Below are 18,156 nucleotides of genomic sequence, written 5' to 3' on the forward strand. Positions count from 1 at the left end.
ACCTTTTGTAGCGGAGAGCAGTCCTTAGGGAAGTGGCCCAGCCCGGCCTCTTCTGGGCTATGAGGGGCGTGGATGGGCCCGGTTGGGGCCTGGGCTGGAAGTCCCACTAGGGTTATGCGGGTGAGGAAGGAGAAGGTAGGTGGCCCCCACAAAAACAGCAAGGCTTCCCGTGCCGCCGGTGGGGAGGCAGCACTAAGAGTGCGGTAACCATGCCTCCCCAGTGACATCAGCAGCAGTTGCACCGTGGGACTGGCAGTCCCACCCGGGTGATGTGGGGTGATGAACGAGAAGGTAGGTTGCCCCCCCTACAATGGCAAAACATCCCCAATATGGCAATCTTTAACAATGTCTAAGGGATGAGAGAAGACTATGTATTCTTTGTATTGTAGTTTGAATCATGACACGGTACGAAAGTCAATAACCGGATTTGGCCAGGGGGTTCTGTAAACAGTACCAAAATAAGGAACGCCTTATATTCAAACCTTTGCCCTATTCTGACACCTTGTTCCTCGAGAAAACCCTCAAAACACTGCTGTTTGAAAATACCTCAACTGCTATGACTGTTACTCTCAATTTTCTGAATGAACTGTGGTCATCCCCACCTAATTTATTATGTCATTTAAAGTCGAGGACCATGCAGGGACAGAGCAGGCATTATAGCAAGTCCTGGCGCCAGCACTACGGGTTCAGGCTGTGTTGACGGCAGCAATTACTGTGGCGCCGGCACCTCACCTGGCCCGGGCATTTGGGGCACTTATGTATGAGATCATACCCAGTAATGCCTGGTTTCATTGGGCAGCCTGGATCTGCTGCTCCAGTGTGATAATGGAGGGTTAGGCGTGATAGGAGGAGGTATTTCCTATTCCCCTCTATTAGATCAATTGAACGCAATCAAAGAGCCATGAAAACATGCATAATTTACCGGAATCGTCCATTAACCAATTGGATTTAAACTACTGCCCTTTCCCCAATGAGAAGCTAATATCTTTTGGCATTTTGTAATTTTAACAAACCCTACATTGTGGCCAAATTGAGCCAATAATGTTTACCTTGCCCCCACCCTCAACAGTCCCCCCCACACACAACTAGCCACCCCCGCTGCCCCCTCATTCAGGCTCTAATTAGGCCCTCAGACAAAAGCTGAGCCTTTCAGGGATGGTTTCTGAGCTGTGGGTTTCACTCTTGCCGCTGTTTCTGTCTCCTTGGACTCCCTCCCCCGTTTCTAACTCTGTTTCCCCCTTCCCTTTCCTCTCCTCTTTTGTCATCTCTCGCGGGTTCTCCCTCTCTTACTTTGTCTCTGTCTTTAGTCCATCTCACCCCTCAGCTTTTTTGTTCTCAATCGCCCTCTCCATTTTTACTCTCCCGTTTTCTCTCTGTTTGTTGCCTAGCCACATAATTAGCAAGTGCCCCTTGGCTCTCAATTTTTTATTCCTCGAGAACCCCCTCCTGCTGTTATATTTTGATTAATTTTGTACTTCTCTCCTTTTCACTGTGATATTCAATTCCACCCTTGCAGCTCTTTGCTCCAAACCCGTTAGGGTCCACCCCACACTTCTCCCAACCTCTCTGTTCTTCCCCGTCACTTTTGATCTGTTACCATCCCTGTTTGTTTACTTTACCCCATTTTTCTCTTTCCTATATCCCTTCCTTCTATTTCCCATTTTTCGCGCCTGCCTCGTCCGTCCTATTTCCCAAATTTGACTCACTCCGATAGTTTAATTCTAGCGCTGTTTGTGATAATCATACAGTTCGACGACCTGTTGTTCCACTACATTTTATTACTGGAAACATACGTAACAAGCATTAGCATAGCCAATAGGTCTCGCTTTTGGGACCTTATAAGTATTTAGTTATGCAGCACAATATCCTTAGAGCAACAGCATCAACTGTTGCATGGCTAAACACTTAAAAGGTGCAAAACCCGAGACCTATTGGCTATGCCAATGCTTGTTAGTCTGGCTGCAGACAGCTTAAATTCATTTCTAGACCTTATGTCATCAATTCTTCAACAAATACATTAAGTTTAGGGCCCTGGGCAGGTCAAAAGTAAGAAATATGAGTTCTGGGTTAACCTCTTCAGCCATTTACTCTTACATTGTTTTCATGTTTTTCGATTGCTTGGATGGGCTGTCCATCAATTCCATATAATTTTAAGGGAGGCTATAGTGTCCCATTTGTGTTCCTATTAGGTTTTGAGCCTGGCAATTCTTGGGCAGGCCCTGTTCGGTCATTTCTATTTGCTATCAACATAATGTCACTGTCATTATCATTTTTAAGTCTTAATCTGAGCGTTTCATGGTAGAAGGCACCACATTTGAAAGAGATTGTTTATCTAATGTGTCCAAAATATGCAAGCAGTCGCAAAGAAAAACAAAAATGGGAAACAAACAGAACAATAAACGGCATGAAATAGTTACTTCTGTTGAGTTTGTTGGAGGCTACTCCTTGCTAGATTTAAAATAAAACCTTGATAAAAACATGAGTACATTAATATAGTGATGGTGTGACCTCTTCAACAGTGTGTTAAACATTCTAAATCATGGGTCTTTTAAAGCTTATATTTTTATTGTGCTGTTAGACAGTGCGAATTATGGTGGAAAAATGGAAAAGCATTAGCCTTTAGAGCCAGCTGAATGTGAATTTCAGAATCTAATACAGCAATATCCAAATTAGCGATATTTTTGATATTTAAAGGAAATACCGTTACAGAATGTACGTTTTTTCGTATGACTCCCTAGCAGAACGCTTTTATTGCTGGTAACGCTGTCAAATTTATTTAAACAATGAATGTGTGACCTGCTTGTATGGGATGCTCAGTAAATCTTTTTGATTACTTACCTGCTTATTGTAGTTAAAAATGTTAAAATACATTTTCTCACCGGCTGCATTATTTCATATAATTTAATTCATATGTTTCCTTACTAATAGATTTGCACGTTATTGAAGTGCAAAAGCACCGATTTGAAAACATGTGGACAACCTGCAGAAGAAAGTTCCACAAAGTTTGAATCATTCTCCCTATGTGGCAGTTTTGGTACAAAGCATGTTTTCCCAGAGGTCCTGTATAATGGCATTGAGCCGGGGCTGGAAGACTTCCAGGTAGGCATATTTCTCTTTTGTATGTAACACTCCCAAAACTAAGACTGATACGAGCAGACGAGTGGCTTCAATAGTGGTATTTGTTTCTTCAACAGCTGCATTTAAACAGCATTATTCTGTGGGAACACTGCTCCCAGAGTCATATTTATGGACAAAGCACGTGTATACATAGTTTATCAGCTGTTAAACAAAACCTCAGAATAGACCTTTCATTTGAGTCTGTAAATGCATGTATTAAAACCGTGAATCACAAAACAATTTAGCATGAGTTGAAGATTCAACTTCCCTGAGTACAGCCAACACACACTTTTGCACGTAACTTCAGATGTTTTTAGAACAGGTAGCATGTTCAAGAGTTTCACTATGCTAGGGGACAAGTGGAAGGGTGAGTACGGACAACTTTCAAAAGGTAGAAACAAACGTACAGAGTTTCTACAAGTGCAGAGGTTTTTTAAAAAATCACGCCTTAGATGCCAACAATGCTCCTATGCTCATTAGGATGGCGGGCGGATTGCCCTCACCAGGCTGGCGGTAGCCACCGCCGGCCTGGCGTGGGCAATCCGCCCACCGTCCTCAGCTAAATTCCCCCCCCGCCATATTAGTGTGGCGGAGGTGACCGCAGAGGACGGAAAGCTGCTTTTCCACCCCGGTCGCCTTGCAACCGGGGCGTAAAAGGTCTAACATGATGGCGGTGTCTATTTGACACCGCCAGCCATATTAGGATGGCCCAGGATAGATGCCTTTCCGTGGCGGAGGCATGCAGTCTTCACTTCGGGGCCTTCTGTGAGCCACTGGAGTGAAGGAGAGGTGGGGGTGCACAGGAGGGGCACATGTGGTACCCCCCTGCATTTGCATTAACAAAGCGGCAGGCACCGCGCGGTGCCTGCCGCTTTGTTAATGCAAATGCATTCTTACTTGCTACGCTGAATTGCATTAACTCTTTGTAAATTTGGTCCATCATTATTAGGCGTCAGCTTTGTCAAAAGAAAATTACTTTTGCAGTTTACATTCGAGGACAATTTTCATTTATTTTACATGTGCTACAACTACCGCTGGTCCTTATGTAGCTTACCTGGACCCGGTACTGCACACTTGATAATGTGCTGTTCTGCCTCCTCCACCTCTGAACCATGTGCTACACTGACCTAGGATCTTGCACTGATCCACCTTGTATCAAGCTCTGCACAGTCATCCTGCACTCTTTCAACCTCCTATCCCTCTTAGATCTTGTGCTGCTCCGTCGAAAACTTCAATGCTCTCAGACTACTCCACTTCCGCTCCCTTAATTGTGTCAATCATTTTGTCATTTATATACTGATAAAAATATTTAGTAATGCTCGTTAGCCGACAACACAGGTCGAGCTTGAATTACGGTAGAACACAAATTGTCACTATGTAGAGAAAATGCACTTCCACCACATACACCCAGATGTTACTGCTTCTGTGTATTACTGAAGATTGCCCCTTCAATGTACAAAAGCCAAAAAGATTGGAACCAACAATGTTTGCTTTAATTACAAGTGGGGGTCCATGCAAGTTCCTAACAGGTTTTCTATGGCCCAGATTACGATGGCAGTCGGATGAACATCAGACCACCATCCCCTTGGGAATGGAACCACCCGACATGTAGTCTGCAGTTCCACTCGCCTAATTATGATGCAACCGCTGTGTAGGCAGTCGTAAAAATGTCTTTTTCCATTGCAGCTTGTGCTGCAGCCCGGAAAAGGGCTGCGGTACAAGCCACAATGGAAGAAAGTATTTTGCAGAAATCCATGCACTATGTGCCAGGCACCATCTGGAGCCTGACACACAGTGCATGGATGTTTGGGGAGGGAACCACATGTGCCCCCCTAGCCTCTATTGTAGAAACCAAAGGCTCCTTAAGCCTGTCGGAGGTGTTGTAGGTCCATCTGCCCACCGTGCTCCGACCAACTACATTATAATGTGTGGTCAGGCCACTATCATGGCTGTTGGGCGGACCGCAACCGATGACCTGTCAGTGGCGGGCCGCCGGACATCCTAATCGGGGCCTATGTGAATAATCTCTAATTGGAACAATTTCATGTACAATTATTTATGAGGATAGCCTGAAAATCTGGTTTGCGTCTTGCTCACCTGGGCCTATGGTGGATACCCTTGCTTTACAGTGTACCTAATAAAAAAATTAAAACATGTGGCCCTTCTATTTTTAGTTCAATAATATTGCACCATCAATTTTGACTTGGTAACTTTTCATGTAGCAATGTTTTTCCTACAGCTTAGTATGCTTGTCCTCAGCTCTCCTTGTTTATATTCTGTCATGTTGCCTCTAGATCAGTAGTTCTAAACCTGGGGTCTTCAATGCCTACGTAGGAGGCCTATGAATGTTTAGAAAATTAAATATTAGCAGATAAGTGGGGCGTGGCTAGCAGGGCTGCGAAATGGCCGCTGCTTGAGCGAGCTCCGCCGGCTGAGTTGACTATCCTACACTTATCCTACAAAACGACGCGCTTGAGGTGGTGCGGCAGGCTGCGCTACCAGGGGAGATCCTGGCGCACGCAGGCATCTAACTTTTATGCCGGTAACCGACATGTGAGGCGGACAATCGTTGCGGCGTGGTGAACGGTGCCTGTAGCGGACAGCGTACTGGTGGCAGGAACCAGAGCCCCGGAGGCAAGCCAAACTTGAGCCCGGTGCGGAGCAGACCCTGTGCGACGGGGCCGGCGTGCCTCTGATGACCGCAGAGCGTACCTGTCTAGATACGTCTGGGCGATCTGCAATCCTGTGTTGCAGAGGGTGAGTGGAGGCTGCGGCGGCTCTGCGTGGGGTCCCGAAACTGCTCACACCCGGAGACCAGACGGGGAGCTGCCGTGAAGAGCATCGCGCAGGTGGCCATTTTGAGTGCTGATCGGCTGTCTTGCACGCAAAAAGCGGACGGAGTGACCCACGCCAGGGCCGGGTACACAGGACTGCACCCTTTTTGTCTACAAACCCGGGATTGAATCACCACTGCCTAACTGTCTGTTCATGGAGGAGGAATCCCCGTGAATTTTTCCCCTGGGCCACATGCTGTCCGATACGAGGAGGAGCCGGGGCGATTGGGCATTGTACTGGAGCTGGCTGTGGGGGATCATAGCGATGCCACTGGGTTAGCCTCACTGGTATACTGAAGGGGATGACTTAACAACTGGGATCCCATTGTGTTGCTGGCAGGTTCATCTATGCACGCTTGAGCCGCTGGTGTCTGCCATATGGGGTGTGTGAACTCCTGCTGCTGCGGGTTGGCTTGGTGCCCCTTCTTGCTGAAGCCTGGCCCATAGAAGAGGATGATGGTGCGCGGCTAGATATGCGGGCGGTGCGACCTGGCCACAACATCACACATCGGTGAGGCTGACCGAAGCAGCTAGGGTTGAACTGTGGGCAAACAACCTGCAGGAAATCCTTGGTTGGTACCTTAAAGTCTCATAGCCCTATAAGACAATAGGCCCTGTGAATTTTGACACCCCTCTGGTGCAGCTGTCTGCGGCGGTTTGGCGCCCCCACGCCTGAAGATAACCCCTCACGGCGCACAAAGCCATTCGTGGATTTAGTTGGGAGGTTGCATCGTGTGGCCATCATGGGCAAGGCGGACGCGAAGCAGCCCAAGATAACGTTTGAAAGCAGGAGAAACAACAAGCAATCTGACCAAGACCCAGGTGCTAATGGGGCGACTGGGGGAGATGGCGTGTCGGAGGAAAGGGACGAAGACCTGTGATCACTCATGCTTGAAATGCGGTCGAGCCTACGGAGCATAGACGCTAAGCTGGACACCCTGGCCTCGCATTTGGAAGCGGTGAAAACGCAGGTCACAACGCACGAAACGTGTCTGGACGGCTTGGAAAATAGGCAGGTGGAGTTTCAGGAATTCCGACAAGAAACAAAAGAACAACTCCTACACATGGACAAGCTCCTAACTGTCATTAGGGCAAAGAACGATGACCTTGAAGCGCGCTCGAGGAGGAGCAACCTCAGACTCACGGGAATTCCGGAGACCACGGCCATGCCTAAAATGGAGATCTTTGTTGCGGATCTGCTAAACGAGCTTTTTGACCCTCACCTCTCTCTGGTGTTTGCGGTGGAAAGGGCTCATAGAGCGCTGGGCCCAAGGCCACCGGTTGGGGGCACGCCAAGGCCCATCTAGGCCAAAATCTTGAATTATCAAGACAGGGACACCATCCTGAGACTATCGTGAGAACGGGGTAAAATCACTCACAAAGGGAACAAAATATAGTTTTATCCTGATTTCATCCCCACAGTGCAGGCTGCGCGTCGGGAATTCCTCCCGACTAAACGCCTGCTAATGCAGGCGCAGATCCCATACTCTTTACTTTATCCTGCAAAACTTAAGGTGTCCCATGATGGAACAGCCCACTTTTTTGCGGATGCTAAATCTGCACTTAAATTCGCCAAACACATATGTGGGCCCAAGTCAAAGAGAAATGGTGGCGGAACAGAGGCACTTGCTGACCGACTTAGTGATAATGATTAATTGTTGTTTACAGTACTATGTGTGATTTTGCCCGTGGTTGTTGCACTTTTGAACATGTTTTGCTCCTCTCGCCCATGTTGCAAAAACTGTCATGAAGTCGCTATGCTAACTGCCGTTCTACTTTTGGATATTCCAAGTGGTTGCATGTGTTGCGCTAACATAGGTTTAACTCCAATGTTTTTGTAGCTGGAGGGATCCGTGGGTGGCCTAGCCGCGCCGCTGTGTAGCGGCGTTTAATTTTGAACTCAGCCACCCTGTGCAAACGGGGGAGTATGCCTCTGTACCCTCGCCCTCCTGGGAAGTATCCCAATGTTCACGTTTGCCCACTTTTATAGTGGGCATGGGGGGGATTCTACACAACCTATTTGGGGGGTTGGAGTGGGTGGGGGTGGTGTAAGGGTAGTTTGGTTACTTTTTTCTTCATGTTCTGTTCAGCACAACCTCCGCATTCTCTGGTCTCAAAGTTGGAGCTCCTTATTATTCCGGGGAGAGGAGTCAATGCTGTCCTTATGGGATATCTGCTGCAATGCAGCCAGTGAGGCTTAATGTGTTAACCTGGAACATCAGGGGTCTGAATGACAACAGGAAAGCCAGACTTATGCATGCTTATCTGACACGGCACAATATAGACATATGCTTTTTACAAGAAACGCACTTGAATGTTACACCATGTCGTAAATGAAGAGGAGGCAAATGATTCAGGTAAGTGAAGTTTAATCCACAGGTTATAACTCCACCCGTCATGGACGTCTGGTCCTCGTAAAGCCGGTGGTTACAATGGCAAACGGAAAGACTCAGCCGTCCATGCACGAGGTAAACACTTTAAAACATAACACGGTATGCATAGACCGTAGCTCGTGAATAACACATTCAAAAGATAACAATACCACACACGGGCTTTGGCTCGTGAGATAGACACGAGCCAAACCCACGAGTCAAACCCACGTCAAAGCGGCAATGCGAGCCAAGACCTACATTACACCACCTTCCCCCTTACAACAGTGAACAAAATGAAAATGGAAAAAGAAGCAGAAAATAAAAATGAAACAAAACACAAGAAAAACAAATGTCTAGAATTTAACGAATTCGTTATATCTCTCAGGAGCCCTGATGTGTCTGCCGAAAGAAGAAACTTTCATGTGAGTTGCGGCATCCTGGTCAACGGTAACGTTTGGAGGATCCAGCAAACCCTCCTCAGGAAGCTGCGTGGAAGAATGATTAGGAACACCAGAAATGGGAGGGGTATCCATCCAAAAACTCCAATCCAAATTATCAGAGTTATCACTATACTTCCTGCCTTTGATAATTTCAGCTTGGTGATCAGAAACTTTCACTAACTGGCGTTTGTTCCACCAACCCTTCTTGCCCAGAAAAGCTGCTCCCTTACTAACTTTAACTACCTGAATAGGGGCAAAAAATTTTGAACGTCCTTTAACTACTCTCCCGGGGTTCTTGATTAAAACCCAGTCACCAACCAGCAGATCCACCACTTTACCATCTGAGGTACCATCAAAATGTAACTTCATCTGGCTTTGTTTTTCGAGAACAGTTTTCTTGACAGAGTCCAAATCAATAGTTTTAACGGCAGAACCCTGGTGCAACCAGGAAGGAAATAAAACAGAACGATTCTCTCTGCCTCTCAGTAAGGAAAATGGGGAAACCCCAGTCACGCAATGAGGAGAGGTATTATAATGCCATACTTTTTGCTTCACGAACTCATCTACTCTGTAACCGCAAGAAACCGCCGTCTGGACACCTTCTTTGATTACTTTATTCCCCCTCTCGACAAGACCATTCGAAGCTGGAGAATAAAGAGAGACTTTGAGTTGTTTAATATCCAATTGCTTCAAAAATTTGCACATTTTATCCGAGACAAAATGAGTCCCGTTATCCGTGACGATAAACTTAGGGGACCCTTCTAAATCAAAAACTTTCTTAAGAAAGGTTATGGTGGAGTCTGAATCTGGAGATTTAACGAAATCAAAGTACATCCACTTTGAGAAATAATCCACCAAAAGAATAATGTACCTATTCTCCTGCTGAAGAATGGAATAAGGACCTGAAAAATCTACCCCAATTTTCTCCCAGGGAGAGTTAAGAAAATCCGTCGGGTGTAGAGGGACTTTTAACATGCGCCAATGTTTGTCGGATAATAAACACTCCGGACAAGAGTCAATCAAATTTTTTACTTGGGAATCAATTGAAGGCCACCAATAGTGTTGTTTAATACGCATAGAGGTTTTAGTCGTCCCCAAATGCCCTTGGTGAGCCTTATTAATAATGGACTCTCTTAATTTAAAAGGAGGAACAAATTTCTCACCTCTTCGTACTACACCGTTCTCCACAGAAAGCTCCTCAGCAATTTGAGCAAAACTACGTAAATCACCGCTCAACCCTCTTGGTTCAGGCCAACAACGGGTGGTAAACTCGATAACTTTCAACAACACATTGTCTAATGCGGTGGCTTCCTTCCAATCACTCTCGGAAATCACATCACTAATTTCATCCACAGCATCCACAAACGTTACACATTCGACATCCTCCACTAGAAAATCCTCCTCGTCATCCTTGACCATAGCCATCCTTGACAGGCAATCGGCCCGAAAATTCTTGCCACCAACAATATGCTTAACGGAAAAGTTGAACTCTTGCAACTTTGAGACTAATCTCATCAGTCGTGCAGACATGGACGCTGAACTGGATTTATTAAAGATATAGATTAGTGGCTTGTGGTCAGTGACCAACTTGAATCTTCTACCCCAAATGTACATTTTAAACTTGTGGACCGCCCATGCACAAGCCAGGGCTTCCCTCTCGATAGTACTATATCTCTGTTCGAATTCTTTAAGTGCTCTAGACGCAAAAACGCCACAGTTTGCTCCTGACCATTAACCTTCTGTGTAAGCACTGCTCCTAGACCAGAAATACTTGCATCAACTGTGATAACAGAGATGGCATCCTCCCTGAAAGCATGTATGGCTTTTGCAGAAACAATCAACTTCTTAATTTCACAAAAAACCTTGTCCAACTCCTGTGTCCAAACAAAATTAGACCCTTTCCTCAAAAGTTTCCTTAAAGGTTCAACTAACTGGGAGTATGACTGAACAAACCTGGCATAATACTCTGCTAGCCCAAGGAAGGATCGTAAGGCATCTTTATCAGGGGGAGGCTTTGCATCTTCAATGGCTCTAACAACTGAAAATTTGGGAGTGATACCTTGATCCGAGACTGTATGTCCCAAATAATCAATCTTGTTCACTGCAAATTTGCATTTATCTGTGCGAACAGTCATATTCCTAGACATCAAAATTGAAAGAACATTTCTGAGGATAATATTATGCTCGTTTAACGTTTTGGCAAAAATCAAGATATCATCAAGGTATGCCTGTACACCCGCTATCCCTTGAAATAATACATCCATCAGCTTCTGGAAAACGCTTCCAGCAGACGCTAAACCAAAAGGGAGGCGAAGGAATTTGAAAGCTCCAAATGGTGTGATAAAAGAAGTAAGTTCTTGGGATTCCTTTGCCAAAGACACCTGATGGTACGCTGACCTAAGATCGATCAGCGAAAACCATTTTGCGCGCCTATGTTAGCCAGAAGCTCGTGGATTCTTGGAAGCGGGTGACAGTCAACAATTATGTTCTTATTTAATGAGCGTAAATCCGCACATAATCTAATTTCTCCTGTCTTTTTACGGGCGACTACAATTGGTGCGACCCATTGTGAAGAATTGATAGATGAAATAATACCCTGTTTACACAAATCATCTAACATTATTTTCAATTCTGATCTGACGCTCAGTGGAACTGCTCTAACTTTATGTGCTATTGGTAGAGCTCCAGGTATCAATCTAATCTTGTGTTCGAATCCCTTGACACTCCCCACCATTTCCTTGAAAACAGGTTTAAATTCTGATATAATATCTTGCACGTCTACATTATGATTATCTATCACAGCAATGGGTAGATCAGTTTTAAAAGTAGGTAACTTCCCAACTTTGATGGGATTCTCATCACCGGGGACTAAATAAAGACCCATCCTGGCTAAGTCTTTCCAGCCCACGATGTCTTTACCTTTCTCTGCTACATAAATTTTAGTGACGGTTTCCCTTCCCAGACATTGGACTAATCCTTCGAAATACCCCAACATGTTAATATTCTTCTCACCAAATGCCAGTGGATTAACATCAGATTCAATCAATTCGACTCTTTTGTCCCATTTTTCATAAAAGGTTGAATCTCTAAGAATTGTATATGGGGAACCTGAATCTGCCATAACTTGAAGGTGAACATTATCAATAATAGCTGCACATAGTGGGCCCTTAATGGAGTCAATATCACCGTTAGAATCTAGAGTTACAACAATGTTCTTAAAAGAATCAGAACATGCATCAAAGTCTACCAAATTAACATTGGAAGGCTTCTTGGCGAATCTGCAAACTCCTTGAAAATGTCCAATTTTTTTGCAAATAGAACAACGCTTTTTGAGTGCAGGGCAGTTCGGAGCGTTCCTATATGATCTTTTGAACCGCATCTGTAGCAGAAAAATGTCTTTTTCTTTTGAATAAATTTACTAGGTTGTACTCTGTTTCTATTAGAAATGGCACACAGGGTTTCTTCTTGATTAGAGTCATAACAGTCAATTGCATTGACCGCCTGTTTTGGTGGTTCCATTACAACTTTACTGGTTAAAGTAGAGCGTTCAATACTAAGGGCGAGGTCTATGACTTCAGTTAAAGATGGGTTCTTGCACCCAAGAATCCTCTGTTTAATTTTCCTAGAAACGCAATTAAATACGAATTGATCCCTAATAAATTAGTCTGGAGAAGGTTCAAAGTTACAAGTGATTGCCAACACTCTGAGAGCAGCGATGTATTCTTCTACCTTCTCCTCTTCTTTTTGTTTCCTGGAATAGAAATTGTGTTAGGTTCATCACAAAATTGTTTTTTTAATCTGGCGATGGCTTCAATATACACATTCCAAGGATTATCTCCACTTTCATCTTGTGAAATGGGAGGCGCTATAGGAACAATACTTTTAAAAATTTGCTGGCCAGCTTGACCTAAACAACCAAAAAGAATAGCGAACTTTCTCTTGTCAGAATAATCAGCAGCATCAATGGCGACTAAATGGTTCTCAAATAACCCGAACCATTCAGACCAAATTATATCAGGAGTACCAGGTTTGCTCAAGAAAGGTGGGGGTTGGGTAATTTGATGCCACTGGTTATTAGTCATGTTTAATAAAAATACAGTAGATTTGTATAGGCTAAAATTACAGTAATCTTAACACCAAAAATACGAAATAATTGAAAACATGGGTATTGTTATAGCAGCTAAAATAACCCTGAGTTAAAATATGCAGAATGCTGAAACAATCGCTATATAAATTATGCCAGGTAGTTTTTATATGTATAATGCTGAACAATTGCTATATTAATTATGCCAGATAGTTTTTAAAGATTTCAAAAAAACGTGCGTATCGTTGTAGAGATCTGAAACCAATAAAGTTAAATCCCAATGGAAAGCGTGCGTATCGCTGCAGAGATACGCGGTGAAATATCGTGTGAGAATGTTGAAAGTGTTGAAAGCGTGCGTATCGCTGGGATGATACGCAATGGTTAACCTGTTTGATTCTGAATGAAACGTGCGTATCGTTGGAGATGCGTTTGGTAAATAAATATTTAAACTGTTATATTTTTGAAGCGTGCGTATCGCTGAAATGACACGCAAGGTATAAACCAAAGTATTCCATACACAACGTGCGTATCGTTGAAGGTGCGCTAGTAAATAAATGTTTAGAATCATAGTACCTTGTTAAGACGATCAAGTTTCCACACAATACCTCTTGAAGATTAGAAAAGAATATCCAATGAAATGGATCGTTGCAGCGGATTGTAACCGACCAATGAGTCTGTCAGTAAAAGAAATTCACGAAAACAATTCCGCTGATTGGAGGTTTAAACCATCACTCGTCCAATGATGAAAGCGCTGACGAGGTGCTGATAATGAAGAAAAATCCGCGTAGGTGAGGTGGAGTTCTCCCGATCGTCGCCAAAATATGTCGTAAATGAAGAGGAGGCAAATGATTCAGGTAAGTGAAGTTTAATCCACAGGTTATAACTCCACCCGTCATGGACGTCTGGTCCTCGTAAAGCCGGTGGTTACAATGGCAAACGGAAAGACTCAGCCGTCCATGCACGAGGTAAACACTTTAAAACATAACACGGTATGCACGGACCGTAGCTCGTGAATAAAACATTCAAAAGATAACAATACCACACACGGGCTTTGGCTCGTGAGATAGACACGAGCCAAACCCACGAGTCAAACCCACGTCAAAGCGGCAACGCGAGCCAAGACCTACATTACACACCATCACCCAGACTCAGTCACGCACGATGGGCGACAATACACTCTGCTATTTATTCCAATTATGCTCGTGGGGTGGCGATACTGATCCGCAAAAATCTAGATTGGAAAGATATAGAGATCCACAGAGATCAGGAAGGCAGATATATAGTCCTCCATGGTCTTTTAGGAGGTAAACAGGTTGTCCTAGTGGCCATCTATGGACCAAATGTTGACTCCCCAGGATTTTTCAGAGATGTCTGGTCTCGAGTTGTAGCGACACAATGTGACTCGATAATATGGGGAGGTGATTTTAACACAGTGCTAAATGACCACCTAGACAGGCAAGGCTCACCATACCCACTACACCCCCAGGCGGGAGCAGCTCTGCGAGTCCTAATTTCTGAGGGGGCACTGGTAGACATTTGGAGAGATAGGCACCCATCGCAGCGGGATGGGACATGCATTACGGCACAACACCCTGCGTGGTCGCGCTTAGACTATTTGCTGATATCCTCTGACGTGGCATCCTGGGTGACACACACATCTCATCTGGCGCGGTCCCTCTCTGACCATGCTCCATACTTTCTCACATTTACGCCACCAGATGCGCCCATGCACGCGTTCAGCTGGAGACTACCACCTCATGCGCTGTTGGACGAGGCATTTAAGGAGGAAATCAGGAAAGATGTGGTGGAGTACTTTGAACTCAATCCCGGTACGGTCCCATCAAAGGCCATCTTGTGGGACACCTTTAAGGTGGTGATTCGAGGGAAATGCATTGCCAGGCAGGCGGGTGTCCTAAAGGCACCGAGGGGGACTCTGACACAGTTGGAACATCAGATTAAGGATCTAGAGGGGCGCTTCTGCACAGAGGCGAGTCCAGCATTGGCAGCCGAGCTGAAGAGCAAGCTTCTAGAGTTTGCTGAGGAGGCCCAGAGGGAGCTGAAATTCTTGGGGAAGCACGCGGAAGCCAGGCGATATGGGGAGGGAGATAGGCCGGGTTGCACCCTTGCTAACATGATCAGACGCTCTAATTCAAATGCCTTCATCTATACTATACATATACCAGATGGGGAGGTGGTGTCAGGGCTGGAGGGTGTCCTACGGAATTTGTTGCGTTCTATACATCTCTGTACACTGCTACCCAAACGGTCCAATCCCAAAATTTGCAAGAATTCCTAGATTCTATAGCACTTGTTTGGTTCAATGACGCACACAGACGCTATATGGACTAACCCATAACAACTGAAGATGTCAAGCAGGTGATTAAGAGCCTACCCCTGAGTAAGGCTCCCGGACCGGATGGTCTGACAGCGTCCTTCTATAAAGCTTACAGTGAGGAATTGGCCCCCCGTTTGCTTGCCGTATATAATGAGGCGTTGGAATCTGGCACCCTTCCCCCCTCGATGCGCGAGGCGCTCATAATGAATTTGCTGAAACCCGATAAAGATGCAAAAGAACTCGATTCCTATTGCCCACTTTCACTGATCAATGTGGACGTGAAAATTTACGCCAAACTCATTGCCAATCGTCTACAACCCCTGCTACCGATGGTGGCTCTCACGGATCAGTCCGGGTTCATTCCTGGGCGAGCAACGACGCTTAATTTTCGAACACTGTTCTCCGTTCTCCATTATCTGCACCCCAGCACAAAGGCGGCCGCAATTTTCTTAGACGCTACAAAAGCGTTTGACTCGCTGACTGGCCATACCTCTTCAGAATCCTGGTACGCATGGGATTCAGCCCCTTATTCATCACCTGCATAAAACTACTCTACAAACAACCCCAAGCTCTGGTGCGGGTCAATGGTTTGATCTCGGATTGCTTTCCCATAACTAGGGGGACGAGGGAGGGCTGTCCCCTCTCACCCCTCTTGTTCGCTACTGCGATGGAACCACTTGCGGCCAGAATTAGGCAACATCATACGGCTCAGGGAATTGGCTTCAGCTCTAGGAGCCTCTTGATTTCCATGTACGCGGATGACGTCACAATTTATATCCTTAAACCATCAGACAACCTTGATCCAGTGCACCGCGACTTTATTCGCTTCAGAGGTATTTCTGGTATCACCATAAATTGGAGGAAATCTGTGATATTCCCACTCACTGATGGCACTCCTGAGGTGTTTTCAGAATACCCATTAAGATGGGAAGCTGATGAAGTAAAATATGGGAGTGGGCTTAGTCGTCGCCTACAGGACGTATGGAACCTGAATTTTGGACGGGCTATGACTTGGCTGGAATCTAAGGTGGCCATATGGTCTACGTTGCCTCTGTCCCTCACTGGGAGAATAGCCCTGTTGAAAATGGTAGTATTGCCTAAATTCTTGTATTTATTTACTAATGTACCTATTCCCCTTACACAGCATTTTTATAAAACCTTAGGATCGCAGATGCTGTCATTGGTATGGGCTGGTGGGCAAGCTATGGCCTCCTGGGACCTTCTGACGCTTCCGCTTCGGCAGGGTGGCCTCGGAGCTCCGGACATGCCGCTTTATGCATTGTGTTTTCACAACAACAATGCCTCTGACACCATAGATAACACTTTTTCTTTTTACCTCAGTAGTCCCTTTTATTGACTCTGGTTAATTAAGCATTTGATTTATGCATTCATTGTATCTTTTCTTTTATATATTGGTATCCACCTTCAGTTCAGAAAGCTTAAGAATTCAACTCTCCTTTTTTCAAATCAAAAATTCCATATAAGACATATATACATTTAACATCTATATGCACAATACATTTACTATACACCATATATACATCACATTTAAATCTTTATACACATAAACATTCATTGATCAAAGCAAAAAAGCATTGTTTTTCTTCACTCTGTCCTACTCTTGTTTTAAAGGTTAACTGACTGGGGTCCTAGCCTCTTTTTCCCTCAGTCTTATCTATTTCTCAAGTCCTAAATAGGGTTGGAGATTTTGTTCCATGCAGTTTATACTCTGCTATGTGTTTTACTCCTTTGAGTTATTAGTTCTCATAAGGGTAAGTCTAAATGCGTTAAGTCCTCCAATCCACTAGTTCTTGCCGACGCGTTTCGACCGTCTTCTGTTAGGACCAAAGGCTATTTTCATGTGCGGTCTTCCTCAGGGCTGTGTGTTTTGTCTGTAGGACATCATGATACACCCTTATCGTTCTTCATCTGTTGTTGTCAGTTTGGTTCTCACGTTGTGGAGTATTCTGTTTTCTTGTTTGCGATTTCTTTTCCTGTTTGTTCTTTGGCTTGTAGTCTAAGCTGGACGTGCTCCCGGGTGTACAGGCGTCTCCGTGCAAGGCTCCGATACTGCTTGCATGTTTCTCTGTTGATAACCTTTTTGCGGTTGGCTAAAGCTAGCTTTGTTCCGATAGGTCTTCTAGTTCTTTAATCAATTCTTGTTCCTTCAGACCCAACCTTTCTGCTGTTTTAATGGAATGAAACATCCAGTCTCTGGAGCATTTTGTGCCAATGTGGCTGAAGCCTTCTAGATAATCAGGATCTTCGATGAAGATCACTGGAACGTTTTTCACCTGTAGTCCTACCGGCGTTGTTCCTGCCCTCAAATGTTCCAATAATACTTCTCCGTGTAATGATGTTCAATTTTTTTTTTCTTCAGGCGGGTTATTTTTTCTAGTTCAGCTGTTTGACTTGAATTTATTGCTGTATTTCCTGGGTTCAATGTCGACGGACGTCTGAGTAAGGCTTCTATGTCCTCTTCTCTTATACTCAATGTTTTTGGTTCACACATTTATGCAAGATCTTTGGTTCTAGGATTAATATATGCCTAAGCTTTATGCATTGTGTGCACAAGCTCAATTTCTCCACTTCTGGATGTATCCCACTCCGTATCAGCCACATGTTGCGGTGGAGATGGATGCGGTTGCACCCACCCCTCTGAAAGTGGCCCTTTACAAAAAGGCGCCTTGGCCCCAGCAAGATATTGACACTGCCGACCTGTTGAGATGGGTCTGGAGGGAACTCCAGAGACGCGCCAATGTCCCAATATTATATGCCTTTGCGGGATAACCCCATACTGCCATGCCTGGAGCAGGGTGGAAGGGTGTTGGACGCAGGAGGATCACAGCTGTTAACCTTTGCTGATCTATACCCAGATGGCACCTTCAAGCCTCTATCAGTAGGCACGGATGATCAGGGAACATCCTTTGCTGAGCGGTTCGCCTACCATAAATTAAAGACTGCCTGCCGTGCG

At 45.0% G+C, this 18,156-nt stretch overlaps 1 protein-coding gene across 1 annotated transcript in view; it reads left to right on the plus strand.

Moving 5' to 3' along the window:
- The window catches only part of LOC147708844 (pantetheine hydrolase VNN2-like), a 130,934-nt gene that overhangs the window by 99,447 nt on the left and 13,331 nt on the right, over positions 1-18,156 (plus strand). Inside the window, exon 6 of the mRNA XM_086927466.1 lies at positions 2,929-3,099. Coding sequence (XP_086783592.1) covers positions 2,929-3,099 — 171 coding nt within the window. The remainder of the gene's footprint in view (positions 1-2,928; positions 3,100-18,156) is intronic.

This window comes from Lissotriton vulgaris, chromosome 6, assembly GCF_964263255.1.
Source record: "Lissotriton vulgaris chromosome 6, aLisVul1.2, whole genome shotgun sequence".
In the NCBI taxonomy this organism is placed as follows: domain Eukaryota; kingdom Metazoa; phylum Chordata; class Amphibia; order Caudata; family Salamandridae; genus Lissotriton; species Lissotriton vulgaris.